This window comes from Catharus ustulatus, chromosome 8 (genome assembly GCF_009819885.2).
Source record: "Catharus ustulatus isolate bCatUst1 chromosome 8, bCatUst1.pri.v2, whole genome shotgun sequence".
Classification (NCBI taxonomy): Eukaryota; Metazoa; Chordata; class Aves; order Passeriformes; family Turdidae; genus Catharus; species Catharus ustulatus.
This window is the reverse complement of record NC_046228.1, coordinates 12,680,426-12,692,807: the sequence shown is the minus strand read 5'-3', so window position 1 is coordinate 12,692,807 and position 12,382 is coordinate 12,680,426. Positions and strand designations below refer to the sequence as shown.

General features: G+C 42.2%; 1 protein-coding gene across 6 annotated transcripts in view; it reads left to right on the top strand.

Annotated features, from left to right (window-relative positions):
- The window catches only part of WBP1L (WW domain binding protein 1 like), a 58,383-nt gene that overhangs the window by 33,471 nt on the left and 12,530 nt on the right, over positions 1 to 12,382 (top strand). For 2 of the 6 annotated variants that reach the window (XM_033066664.1, XM_033066666.1), the window contains one exon: positions 10,289 to 10,391. The exons of 1 other annotated variant lie outside the window; for it this stretch is intronic. In XM_033066664.1, coding sequence (XP_032922555.1) covers positions 10,289 to 10,391 — 103 coding nt within the window. Of the gene's footprint in view, positions 1 to 517; positions 758 to 2,593; positions 2,758 to 10,288; positions 10,392 to 12,382 lie in introns of those variants that run through there. 3 more of the 6 variants (XM_033066665.1, XM_033066668.2, XM_033066667.1) reach the window with 3 other exon arrangements.

Below are 12,382 nucleotides of genomic sequence, written 5' to 3'. Positions count from 1 at the left end.
AGTGGCTTCTAGGACTCCAGTGCTGTCCAGCAGGCAGCATCAAACTTAGTTTTATTCTCAGAAATACATGAACTGTCTATTTTCCTTAGTGAGATTTAATCATCACCACGCTGTTGGCTCATGACAACATTTTTAGTAGACTGCTCTCCATTGCAGCATCCCCTTAGCAGGGAAGAGAGCACTTGTGAGCTTCTGTTCCACCACGGCTCCCTGACAGGTCCCGTTTGCACAACCTGCCTGGTGTCACCCTGCAGCTCAGCAGTCCTGAGGTTCAGGGTTGCCTTTTTTGTTGTCTTTTTTTTTTTCCTTTTTTTTTTGAGGTGGGACGGGTTTATTTTGTTTGTGTTGGGGGTTTTGTGTGTGTGCATCTTTGTGTTGGGGGGTTTTTTTAATTTAATTTTTTGAGGTTTTTTGTTTGGTTTTGGTTTTGTTTTGGTTTTTGGGTTTGTTTTTTTTTCAGAACTGCCTGACCTGATGTCATTTCCCTGTTGCAAACACCCCGGCTGGGCTGCGTCTGAGATATGTCACAGGGAGTGGGAGGAGGAGGAGGGGGAGCCAGCGAGTGCGTGCAGTGTCCCAGGACCCTGTTTATTTAGCATTCCCAGCTGAGGAAGCCCTGGTTTAAATAGGATCGGAGGAGCGGGCTGCTCACAGCAGATGAAGAAATGGTTGCTGTGGGGCTTTAAATTCCTGCCTTCCCATGTGCTGGCGTGGAGGATGAGCCTGCAGAATGCCTTTCCTCCTGGGTCTCAGACAGGTAACCAACCGGCTTAAGTGCGGTGGGAGCTGCTTGCTCAGGTGGAGGATGTGACTGATTACTTTTATTTTTATTTCCCCCACCTCTGAGGGTATGATTTCTGACTTTCCCAAAACGGAACTGTACAATCAGCACTTCCCCACCCGTGGTGTGTGAGCGAAGAGCACAGTTGTGCGAGAGACGCTTTTTATTAGCGAGGAAGGAGCAAAACTGTGAGCCAGAGATAGAAACTTCCTTGTTGTTGTTAGAGGCTTTGCAGCAGGGAAGCTCTTTGTGTCGTGCTCCTGTGCAGTTTTTATTTGGTTGGGTTTTAGGGTGCTTTCCACAGTCCTTAAAATGGAATTGTGTTTGCATTTCTTAAAACATACCCAACTTTGAACTGTTTTCTTGTACAGGCATTATTTTGTATGTAAAACTGTGGATTTTTTAAAAAGGAAAAAAAAAAGAAAAACCAGAAAAAAACCCCAGAAAATACCAGAAAGAGTATTTATATATGTGTGTGTTTGTGTCTCATCTCTAACAAAAGTCACCAAATGGAAAATGGCAACATGCTGTGACCCACAGCTTGCTGATTTTTAAATTGTTTTGAGAGTTTGAGCTTGAACAAGAAACTTGGGATAATTTAATAGCTGGTAATATCGAGTGGAATGAGAAATGGTAGCAACTGCCCAGCTGCTCTCTGCTGGAGGAGGTGCCAACTATGTGTTCCTAGGCTGGGGAGAGCAAACCCTTTTTTTGGTTTGGGAGGCACGTCTGTAGGGGAATCTAACTGTAAACTCTTTCCAGCACTGCTGTGATCTGTAATCCACAATAAATAAATATTGAATGATATCAGAGTGCTGCTTGCAGTTTCTAATTTAAAATTAAGAAGTCGAGATTGGACCATAACATGATTTAAACTACCTACTTTCAGTTGTTTAGCAGTGCTAAAAGACTTGAACGCGCTGCTGAGTAAACAGTGCTCTTTTTTTCTTATCAGTTCAGTTTTGGTGAAACGCAGCTCTCTCCCCACCCCCACACCCCCCCATCTGAAAACAGTTTTACATAAGAAACTACCTCTAGCACAATGACCTTCTGTGATTGGTGCAATAGCTATAAATAATAGTTCACTTGTTAGCACTCAGGGCAAAGAGACTTGCCTTAAAAACTCTAAACTGAACCAGAGGGGGAAATTCAGGCACAAAGGCTGAATGGCTTTAGGTGACTCTCAAACTGCAGTGAGATGTAGCTGCCTCAAATGCTGAGATTGCTTCAGACTCACGGGCATGTTTTTCTCAAAAGTTCCTGTTTTTAGGTAATTCATTTTGTTTTAGAGATGTGTTCAGTGCAGTTGGGGTGCTGCATAAGGTGTAAAAGTAGAAGTTGTCTCAGTGGATGGATGGTACATTTTTCTCTGCTGGTAACTTTTTGGCATTAATAGAGGCATTTACAGGAAGCAGGAAAAAAAGGTGTTGCCTCAAGAACACAAGAGCAAAGTTCTTGACTATTTTTATCCACTGATAAAGGATATAGTGAGAAAGAGCTGCTTGAACTTTTCCTAATAATTTTTAGTCTTAAAAAATTAAATCTAAATATTTGTGATTGTGTCCTTCATGCAAATACTATTCAGTAATTACTTTTTCCAAGGGTTGTTACGAACAGTGCTGTTTAATTGAAAGTGTGGGAGGAATTCAGAAACATCTCATCACCTCCATTGTTTTTTGTTTTATACTTGGTACATTTGGACTGTAAACACTTGGCTGTCTGGCATGCCCTTTGTTGTTCTCACTCAACACAAGGGATGCTGATCCTGGGCTGCAAGCTCAGGGAAGAGTGCTGAGTGAGGTGCCCTCCCATGAGCTGTGTGATGAGGATGGAAGGATCAGAGACCTCTGGCTCCCCAGGACCAGCACCCTGTGCTCTGCACCCTTGGACTGCACTGAACAGCTGCTTTCCTCGGATCTGCCTTCATTTCTTCTTTGGGAACCAGTAGCATTGCAGATGGAACTGGCAAAAATAAGGTGTCTAGTTGATTTTGGGGTTTTTTTTATTGTTGCAGGGATGATATTTAAATGCCTAAAAAGCTAGGTCAGCACTATCTGACATCAGTGCAATGTGGGTGTTTAAATTCCCATCCAAGGAAACATGATTGTAGAGGATCTCTGCTTTTAGTTTTAAGTGAGCATTTCCTCCTAAAGGTGGAGGTGGAAGCTCGAACATGTTCACCTAGTTCACTGCATAAATAAATAAATAAAAGGAAGTTGTTGGATTCTGAACATTTTCAGTTTTGCTTTTGACTGTTTGAGGTTTTCATCATGGTCTTCTGTTTGGTGGTTTAAACGAACAAAATGCAAGACAGCCTCCCCAAGGCTGTAATTTCCTAGAAGTCTAGAAGTGTGTATCTTTGATGTGAGACGGCTGAGGACTGCAGCTGGGATGCTTCTAGCAAGGGGTGAGGAAGTAAACATATTAAAACACTAATGTGTAGTGGTGGGAATCTGAAATTAAAACTTGAAATAAACAAAAATGAAACCTGCTCTTATTGAAATATATCAAAGTGTCCATGATCTGTGGAAGGATAGCGTCTCTTTAAAGATAGTTGGAGTATTTGTCTAGGATAAATGGATGCAACAAACCAATTTGTTCCTCAGATAAAGGTTAATAAAACCTTGGAGGTTCTGCATCTGCTGGGGGTGAGGATGGGTCTGCTGTGGCTGATTAATCATGGTGATCTAAATATAATTCTCCTGATGCTGGCATTAGCAAAGCAATAAATGTTGTGCATTAGAATTCCCATTTTGGAGATCTTTATTGTGCCTGAGACAGCTCAGAGGCATCATTCCTCCCCCACTTATTATACTTTTAAGTGTTTGGATATTTGCACTTACTACACTTTTTTTTCCACATTCAGCAAAACAAAATTTTTGGTGGTGGCTTATGAAGAAGTGTCCAGACTTGATTTATTTCCTGGCCTCAGCTGTCTGTCGTAAGGCAGGCTTACAGGAATCCATTCCCTGTTGAGCTGGCAGGGCCTGGCACGTGAGGTTCCAGTAACTCCCAGCAGTCAAAGCCACTTTCATCTTTGGCAATCTTACATGTTTTTGTTAAACTGAACCCACCAAAGACATGACACTTGTTCAGATGGTGGATTTTTGCTTTTATGTTCCAAAGGACTAACAAGTGTAATGTTTGTAGACAGGAGATGTCTGGAGGCTTTGGTGCAGGCTCAGCCACACTGGTGTCTGTGGGTCCTGAGCTGCCCTGGTGATCCAGGGTTCCCCATCAGTTCCTTGCTGTGACCCCACCTGCTTTCCTTCTCTGAAAGGATCTAGTGAGTTTTTATTTAAGATTAACTTTGATTAAGAACTGGGGGACTGCTGGAATTGTAGTAAACCCTGTGGAAAGATTGGGCATTCCAGCCTAGTATTTTCAGTAGCAGTTTTAACTTACTACCACTTGAGTGCCTTATCTGACAGAGATCATTTTCTTTGGTAGCTCTGTGTTTGCATTCTCATGAGCTGTTGCTGATGCACTTCGCTAACCAACACTAGTGATAGTCTGATATGTGGGATTGAGTAACAGCCAAGTGGGAACTAATAAATAGTGGATATCAAATAGTTGTTTCTGACATATTTAATATACTGACATCCACTTCCATTCTGTTACTCAGAATGCTTAAAAATATATGTGGTTCAAATACTGATTGTAAGTTACTCAAAATACATACTTCAGTGTATTTTTCTGAGGATAGTGTCACTTGCTTAAATCGATCCTGCTTGTTATGGGTGCGGCTGGGTACTGAGAGCAAGGGACTGCTGCCTGCGATTAATGAGATTAGTGAAATAACTAGGTCAGGATTTTGATTTATTATTAAATAGATGCTTATTACCAAAGTCCCTATGAGAGCTGTGAAACCAGAAGGTCTGGAGTGGTCTGGAGATTGAGCCCAAGTCTTGTTAAAACCAGTTGTACCTTGCCCTTCAGCAGATGCCATTTTGGCAGTCTCCCTTCATCCTGTTGCTGGGCTTTTCTCTGAGTCCCTCTGTCTGTATGCCTCTTATTCAGGCCTTTGCTCACTCCTGTCATCCTGTTGTTATTCTGTCTCTTCCTGTTAAAATAGTAATTTGCTGCATAGTGCCTTGACAAATGCTGTAGTGAAGTTTGGAGAAATTAGGAAATTAGACTAGGTCAAAAAACCTGGCTATCCTAGGAGACAGGAGTGGCCTATAAACTGCTGTAAGTAAATGTAAGTCACATTTCCAAGTGTTTCCCAGGGTATTACCAAGGTTAGGATGAATGGATACTGTGGCAGTTTGAATGAGACATAGAGGCCAATATGAAGGTGCTCATATTTAAGATAATGATGTCTGGATTTCTGTGGAAAGAGGAGACAGAGCAAACAGCTGAAATGGTTATTAGATTTCGTGATACTGGCCACTGCTGGTTTTGGTTACCTGATTAATGCCAACTGAGGAGTCAACTTTTGTAGGTGGTTGGCTGCCAACTATGCACTTCTGAGTGTGGGCTGTGATGTTTGTTGCTGTGGTTGCACATATTAATTTTCAGCTTGGAAAAGAGCCATGTTAGCCTGGAATTTGCTCATCTTCATCTTTCTCGCTTCTGACTTAGCAGCAGTATGTGCCCAGGTTAACTGCTTGCTTTTGAAAGTAGAAAAAAGAGAAGTGCCTTGATCCTTTTATGGTGATGGAACTCAACTGTCAATCAGTTATTCCCTTCATTTCCAGCATTGGCTTCAGACACAATAAATCCTAACAGATTTACAGCTATTAAACCCAACCACTTACTACTGAAAACCTTTACAAAAGTAGGGTAAAGAGGTCTTGTCCATCCTTCCTTGCAGCGAGGAGCAGCTCAGTCAACCTGCAGACCTTCATGAATGGCTCTTGTCTTGATTGTGCCCCAGATTTTGACCCTTAATTTGTCACACAGACCTCCAGTAAAGGTCTAATACTAAACTGGATGTGAAGAGAATAATTGGCTTTTTTCCTTGGCACTGACATTACTGTTTGCTGTGGCTTCAGATGTGACAGCATACAGCACTGCCTTGAGTTCTCTTTTATCTACCACTGCTGGATATTTTAAGGATTATTTGTAAAAACATTTGACAGCAAAAGTGGGCTATTGGCAGAGTTGCCAGTATGATTGTGAGTTTATCACAAATGCCAAATATTGACAAGAAAATAAGTAAAAAAAAGAATCTTACTCACTGTTACTTTATAAAGTTTATTACCTGAAAAATAATTCAAAATGTTAATATGAAGAGACTCTCAAAATGCACCAGGTGAGGTCTTCCCAGCTCAGCCAGTTTCATGACAAAGAGCCTGTACCACATATCACAAATCCAGTGTGGACTTGGAGGGAACACAGTCTGCAGTGTTCTCCCAAATGCTCCTGGCTTTTTGTGTGTCAGGGACTGAGTGATCCCAGTTGCTCAGACCAGCTTTTAAGATGGTACCAGGGAGGCAGTGATGCACATGCAGCCTAGGGTACATGCTGATTTACAGGACAAAGTGAATCCCCTGAAACTAGCTGGGAATCTCCTAGGCTTTGCAGGTGGGAGATAATGGACGGCATGTTCTGGCTTCTTAGATGTGAAACAAGACTATTCTGCTCTAATGGAGTTGAATGCTCTTTGAGAGCAGAACCACGTAGACCCTGCTTAGTAATCCTGCCTGGAGGCATCTACAGTTAGCTGAACAAAGGCTGGGGGGAAGGGATGTGCTTGCTTGCCTGGACAACAAGAAAAAGAGACTCTCCTTCAGCAGGGAAGCCCACTCTGGAATGTAATAGCCACTGGCTATTGGGGAAGAAAGTGCTTTTGGAAAGAAACCCTCCCCCTTCCTTATTTTCCTAGGGCTACCTTAAAAATACTCCAAAACCCCTCTGTAATAGTTTAATAAAAATTCCATGCTGGTAAGAATGACTAAAAATTACCATTACAAGTGCTGCTTGCAATGGAAATTAAAAACAAAGTCAGGTCAGTAAAATATGAGTGCTCCAACTTTGCTTCTCTGAGAGTTTTTTCCACCATATGTTTTTTCCTTATCTATAAAATTACTTTCAACCCTGTGCCTTGTCTATGGCTCTTAGTGTGAAAAAGGAAATAGCATGCTTTCATAGCACAAGTGCTTGGGATATTGTTTCCAGGACATTTAGACTCTAGATAACTGTATTGCTGATATATCTTAAGTAGTTCGTTTGGCAGCCTATGACACAAAGAACGCATGGGAGAAGGAAGTAGAAATAATAAAATGCTGCTGGTATGAAAAGTGCAGCCTGAGATTTAAATAGAACTGGAAGTCAGATCAAAGAGCTTGGAAGTAGGTAGCAATTTCCTAGCAAAAAATGTCACAGTCTCTATCCATAACCTCTTCCTTCACTTGCAAAAGAGAAGCAAACTGTACTGAGCTTTTCCCAGAAATGAGTCTTGACTTAAAAGAGGAAAGGAGACTGAAACACTTGTTCCAAAGGAGTCACCTGTAATATATCCCAGAACAATGCTCTCCTTGTGCCAGAATCTTTCCCTACTAGACTTCTCTTTGTGAAGGTCAGTTGCCTTTATGTCTTTCCCTGTGCCAGGCTGGGTAACCCAGTGTTGGAGATAGCCGTACTCTGAGCTCTAGTAGGACCAGGAGACCTGCTGGGATCCTTTCCAAACCAAATTATTCCTTGATTCTGTGAAACTGTTTGGAAACACGGGTGACAGTTCTTTGTCTGACATCTGACTCCCAAGTCTGACAGCTCCATGTTCCCAAAATCCTGTTGGTGGCTGGGCTGGCAGAGGGCTGCAGAAAGGCTCCAAAATGAGCTGCTTGGACTTGGAGGAGTGTGGCTGGTGATCAGCACTGCAAGGACTTCAGAACCCCAGGCTGTTCTGAACTGTGGGAGCTGAAAGCCACCCATGGGACTATTTGAGGGTACAAGCACATGTACATTAGCAGGGAAGAGCATTTGTCTTGGTCATTGTGTAAAGAAGCTCTGGACAGTAAGATTTATACTCTGCTGTAGATGGGGAAGCAGGATGTTGCTTGAGACTTGATCTCCAGGGACAACCTGCAAAACACCATCCTAGCTGCTCAGGAACCTCTGTTGAGAATGTACTTTGACACCTGTTGGCCAGCTGGGTTAACAAGGAGCAGCCCTGCACATAAGCATGTGTGGAAAAGTAATCTCAAATGTAATGAGGTTGGCAAGAGGGAGTCAATAAGTTCAAATAAAAGGATAGTGTGATGAAAGTCTCTGAAATACGACTGCTGCAAGTTTTTAAGTGGGAAAAATATGGTTGAAGATATTATGAGTTGCTGCTGCCCAGAGACACTGATTTGTTCCTTAATGCTGCTCTTTGAAGCAGGCAACACTGAATGGATGAGATTTTTGGGAGTAAACCAGAAGTATTTAAGGATGGGTGAAGTGTGATGAAGAGGAGATCATAAAATGGCACTGTGAGACTGTTTTTTCACCAGCTTCATGTGATTCATTTGCTGGTTCAACAGGTCACATTGATCTTCATGTGTCACAACCACAAACCTCAGCCAGTCATTCTCTGACTTGAGCATTATCAACAGGATTGCAGTTTTGCAATGGCATATTAATTTCTCAATGCGCTTCATATGAGAGCCAAAATCTATGCTGTTCATCAGTTACATTTGCTCTGCAAGGCCAACAAAAATGAGGAAAAATGTAAATAAACTAATAACAGATAAGAGAATAGATGTGTCCTATTTCTAGTGCTTTTGTGGTTAAAATTACAATTTTTGGAGTGAATGCCATGCTTGAAGCAGAAAATGCTGTGCTAGCTCAGCAATGTCTCGTAATAGTTGGCACCAGTTAGAGACAGAAACACCTCCTTACCATATAGGAAAATGGTGTTTTTACTGTTGGCATGCCAAGATCTCAGGACAAGAACCAAATGTTTGCTTTAGCTGCCTGTAGTATGTTTATCTCTTCCAGGGCAGGTACCCCTCTGACTTGTTGCCTCTGTGGGTGATTTTTTTAGAGCCTTTGGTGGAAATCATGGTATCCATGGAAGGAAGGGAAGCAGTGCATCATATGCTGAGTTGTGTTTGCTGAATTGTGGCCTTACATGGCCAAAACCCTTTGAAAAGTTGGTATGACTTCTTGGGAGAAAAGAAGCAGCATGGGGTTTTTCCTGTCAAGCCTCAGATAGCAGGAGGTTGTTCTGCTTTTAGAAGTTATGTTGCTGCTGTAATTTGGGTGCTCAGGTGAGAGACCTGTGTTGGGGAGGTGTGGCTCCAACCAGGGTGCTGTGTGGTGGGGAAGTGCTGGTGCCCCTCCAGGTCCCCAGATACACTGAAAACTTAGTGCAGGACTCTTCTTCATTGGAGCTGCTGCCTCACATCAGTGAGGTGGTTCGACATTTGCAATGCACTTTGTATTTTACATGTGTGGTGGCTCCATAGAGGTTTGTGAGAAGTGTGGCCATGGTGCACTCACATAAAAGAAAACACTGCAGTTCAGCCAGTGCTGGGATCCACAAATGTGCATCCCTGTCACCTGCTGGTGGGGTTTTGTTGGGCTTTAGTGGGTTGGAGTTTTCTTATTTGCAAGTTGCTACTTCCAAAATTATTTTTTTTCAACACAGCTTTCAGTTTAAGCCTACCCACATTTTAATTTCCTTATTATAAATTTCAAGTGAAAGAAAGTGAAAATAAAAGCTTTGTTACAGTGGTTCTAATTAAGATTTGTTTGTTTGTTAAACTCCATAGTGTTGTTTGAACTCCCAGGTTGCTCCAAAACCTATTAGAGGATGTACAAACCACAGTAAAATTCTTCTGTTTTCTTGTGTTTTGTACTTTTTCCCAGCCATGTTTTCAGACTAGCAGGAAAACACTGACTTCTGGGAAGTGATGTGCCATATGGGGAACTGAGACCTCACACCATAGACCTTTTCCATGTTAGGTGTCTTGAGGACCCGCTGGGTGATACTCAACAGCTGATTTGGCTCTGCTTCTGGACTACTTTGCTATTCCAGGAAGAAGTTTTACAGGAATGCTGAGCTTACATAAAGTACATGGCTAATTACAAAGGAATCATTTTAGATAGGAATCTTGTAGGAACATATTGTAATTATCATTTAGATCTAAATGAATCCAAGCAGTCTTTTCTCAAATTATAACATTCCCTTTATGAATGCTTTTCCTCTACTTGGCATTCAGCCCCAGTCATACAGTGATATTGTGTACAATGTGAAACAAATATCATCTCCTCTTTTAAGAGAATGTCTGGCTCCCAAAATGTGGTAACTTTTAGTGGAAAAGGAGAGGAGTGATGAGACAGCAGCACGGACTAGATGCTAAAACAGTGTAACTTATGGGTTTGAGATATGGGGATTTTCTTCTGAATGGTCCTTTGTGTTTTTTGGTGGTCCTTAGATGTCTTTTCACCTCCCTATGTATTTTGGAGTTTCCAAAGACCATAATTTGTACTTTTCAAATGCTTTCAGATCATTGAGTAAAACATTTGCAAAAGATACTGACAAAGCATCTTAAAAGTGTGTCTGTTTAATTTTAGGACAAGGAAACCTGCATGGGTGTCAACAATCAAAGTTACATATGTGAAACGGGCCACTGTTGTGGACAATCCCAGTGTTGCAACTACTACTATGAACTCTGGTGTAAGTCCTTCCATTTTGTATGGCTTCCCTTCCTAATCTGCATGGCTCTCATACCATACTGCAGGTCTGGCTTGTGTCCCGTGGGGTTTTGTACTCAGCCCTTGTTGTGCATTGCCATTGCATTTCACTGCAGCACAATCCAGAGCTGATGTGATATGACAAGGAAATAGGGTTGTCACAGTGGGTGCCTTCTCAGGAGTGAGTAATGGGTCATCTTGCCACTGTTGTTTGCTCTTCTCGCTGATTTGGGTACTCAAGATGACATTATACAGGAGTGAGGAAACCAGCTTGAGGGAGAAATACCATACACACAACACTGGAGCTTGACACACTCAAACAAGGAATTAATTCAGTGTCTTTCATCTTGTTGGTTTAGTTCTGTGCAAGCACAACAAGTTTAAATCTGGTATGTCTTTTTAAAGATGTCCTTTCAAGGAGGAGGGCCTGGGTGCTTATTCTCTTCAGGACTGTTCAGAGTCCTTGGGTAAATCTTCTGGGTTTGCAGTGGCTGAAGGCTGTGCTGTGAGGAGCACACACTGCCCATTGTAACCCCTCTTATTTCCTGTTTCCCAAAGTGTGAGATTTAAAAACATCCATGTTTCCAGTGAATGGTTGAGGGACTGAACCTGCTGAGTCCCCTTAGATGGCAGCAGGTGGTTCAAAGCAGGTAGTCAGCAAAACTTGATTAAGATATATGGAAGATGGAAAGTTGAAAGCATAAGAAAGTAATAAATGCTGAATTTCAAGGAAAACTAAGCTTATTGAGTATGACTGTGTCTGCTTTCTTGAGGAGGAGCACAAAAGATTGAACATTGATGTTGTGCTGTTGGACTGCCCCAAGCCTAGGCTGGGAGGGCATCTCTGCTCCTAGAATTTGGAAATGTGGTACTCTGGACATTGTACCCCTACATTAGAGACTAGAAATACTTTCTTACCACACCTAATAGTATCTTCTAGTTTTTATGCAACTGTGCTTTCTACTTAATCTCTCTTTTGTGCCCACAGTTTCACTTTCCCGTAGTAGCTTGTGTGTGGAAATGTGTTGTACATACAAAGGCTATCACTTAACCTGGATCCCAGAATAGGAATAGCTGTTAGTCTAGGAAAATGCTTCATCCTTTAGTCTAGGAAAATGCTTCTACTTCTTCAATTAACCAATGAAGTATGAAGGATGTGGCTATATACTGACTCTGTAGTAAGCTTCTTCAAGATACACTGTGCTCAGACTCCAGTGGCTGGCTGTGTTGATACTAATGGCAGGATTTTAATGTATTACAGACCTTTTACAACAGACTTATTTTCCAAAATGTATAAAGAATTCAAGAATCAATTCAGGATAGGGGGCCAGGGGCAGCTCCAGAGACCACAGCAGACTGAGAAACAGACATGAATATATTGGAGCCTTGGAGTGCCTAGATCAGATTGTAGCAGTCAGCAGCACAGGCAGGACAGATGGCAGGAATTTGTTCAGACTAGAGGGGGATGCATGGACAGAGCAGAGTGGGGAAGGTCAAACCCAGTTTTGCATTTGTGTGGGTGGGAATGTAGAGGAAGATGCTTGTGTGCAAAGGTTTACAGGCTCCTTGGCAAGCAGGATCTAAATTGAGCAGCAGCGTGAGGTGCAGCTGCACACTGGCCTGGTGGCACGGTCACCGTGTTTCTCCCATGGACATCTTGAAAGAGAGGCTTAGTTGAATTGCATACAAACAGTCTGGTCCAAGCAATAGCCCCCTGCAATTTTAATGGGATGGTTTAGCTGTCTTTGTGCTCTCAGTATGGCACAGACTTTCGTGCTTGGCAGTGCCTGGCTGCATCATAAAAGTTCTTGGAAGGCAAAACCAGATTTTGTTAGAAGGAGGCAGAATATTAAAGGCTTCTTTTTAGAGCAGACTCACAGGTCACACTGAGATCATGGAATAAGTATGTTGGTCACACACACTGCTGAGTGCTTCCTCAGGAGAGATAGGTTTCTGTGAGTTCACATTCCTTCT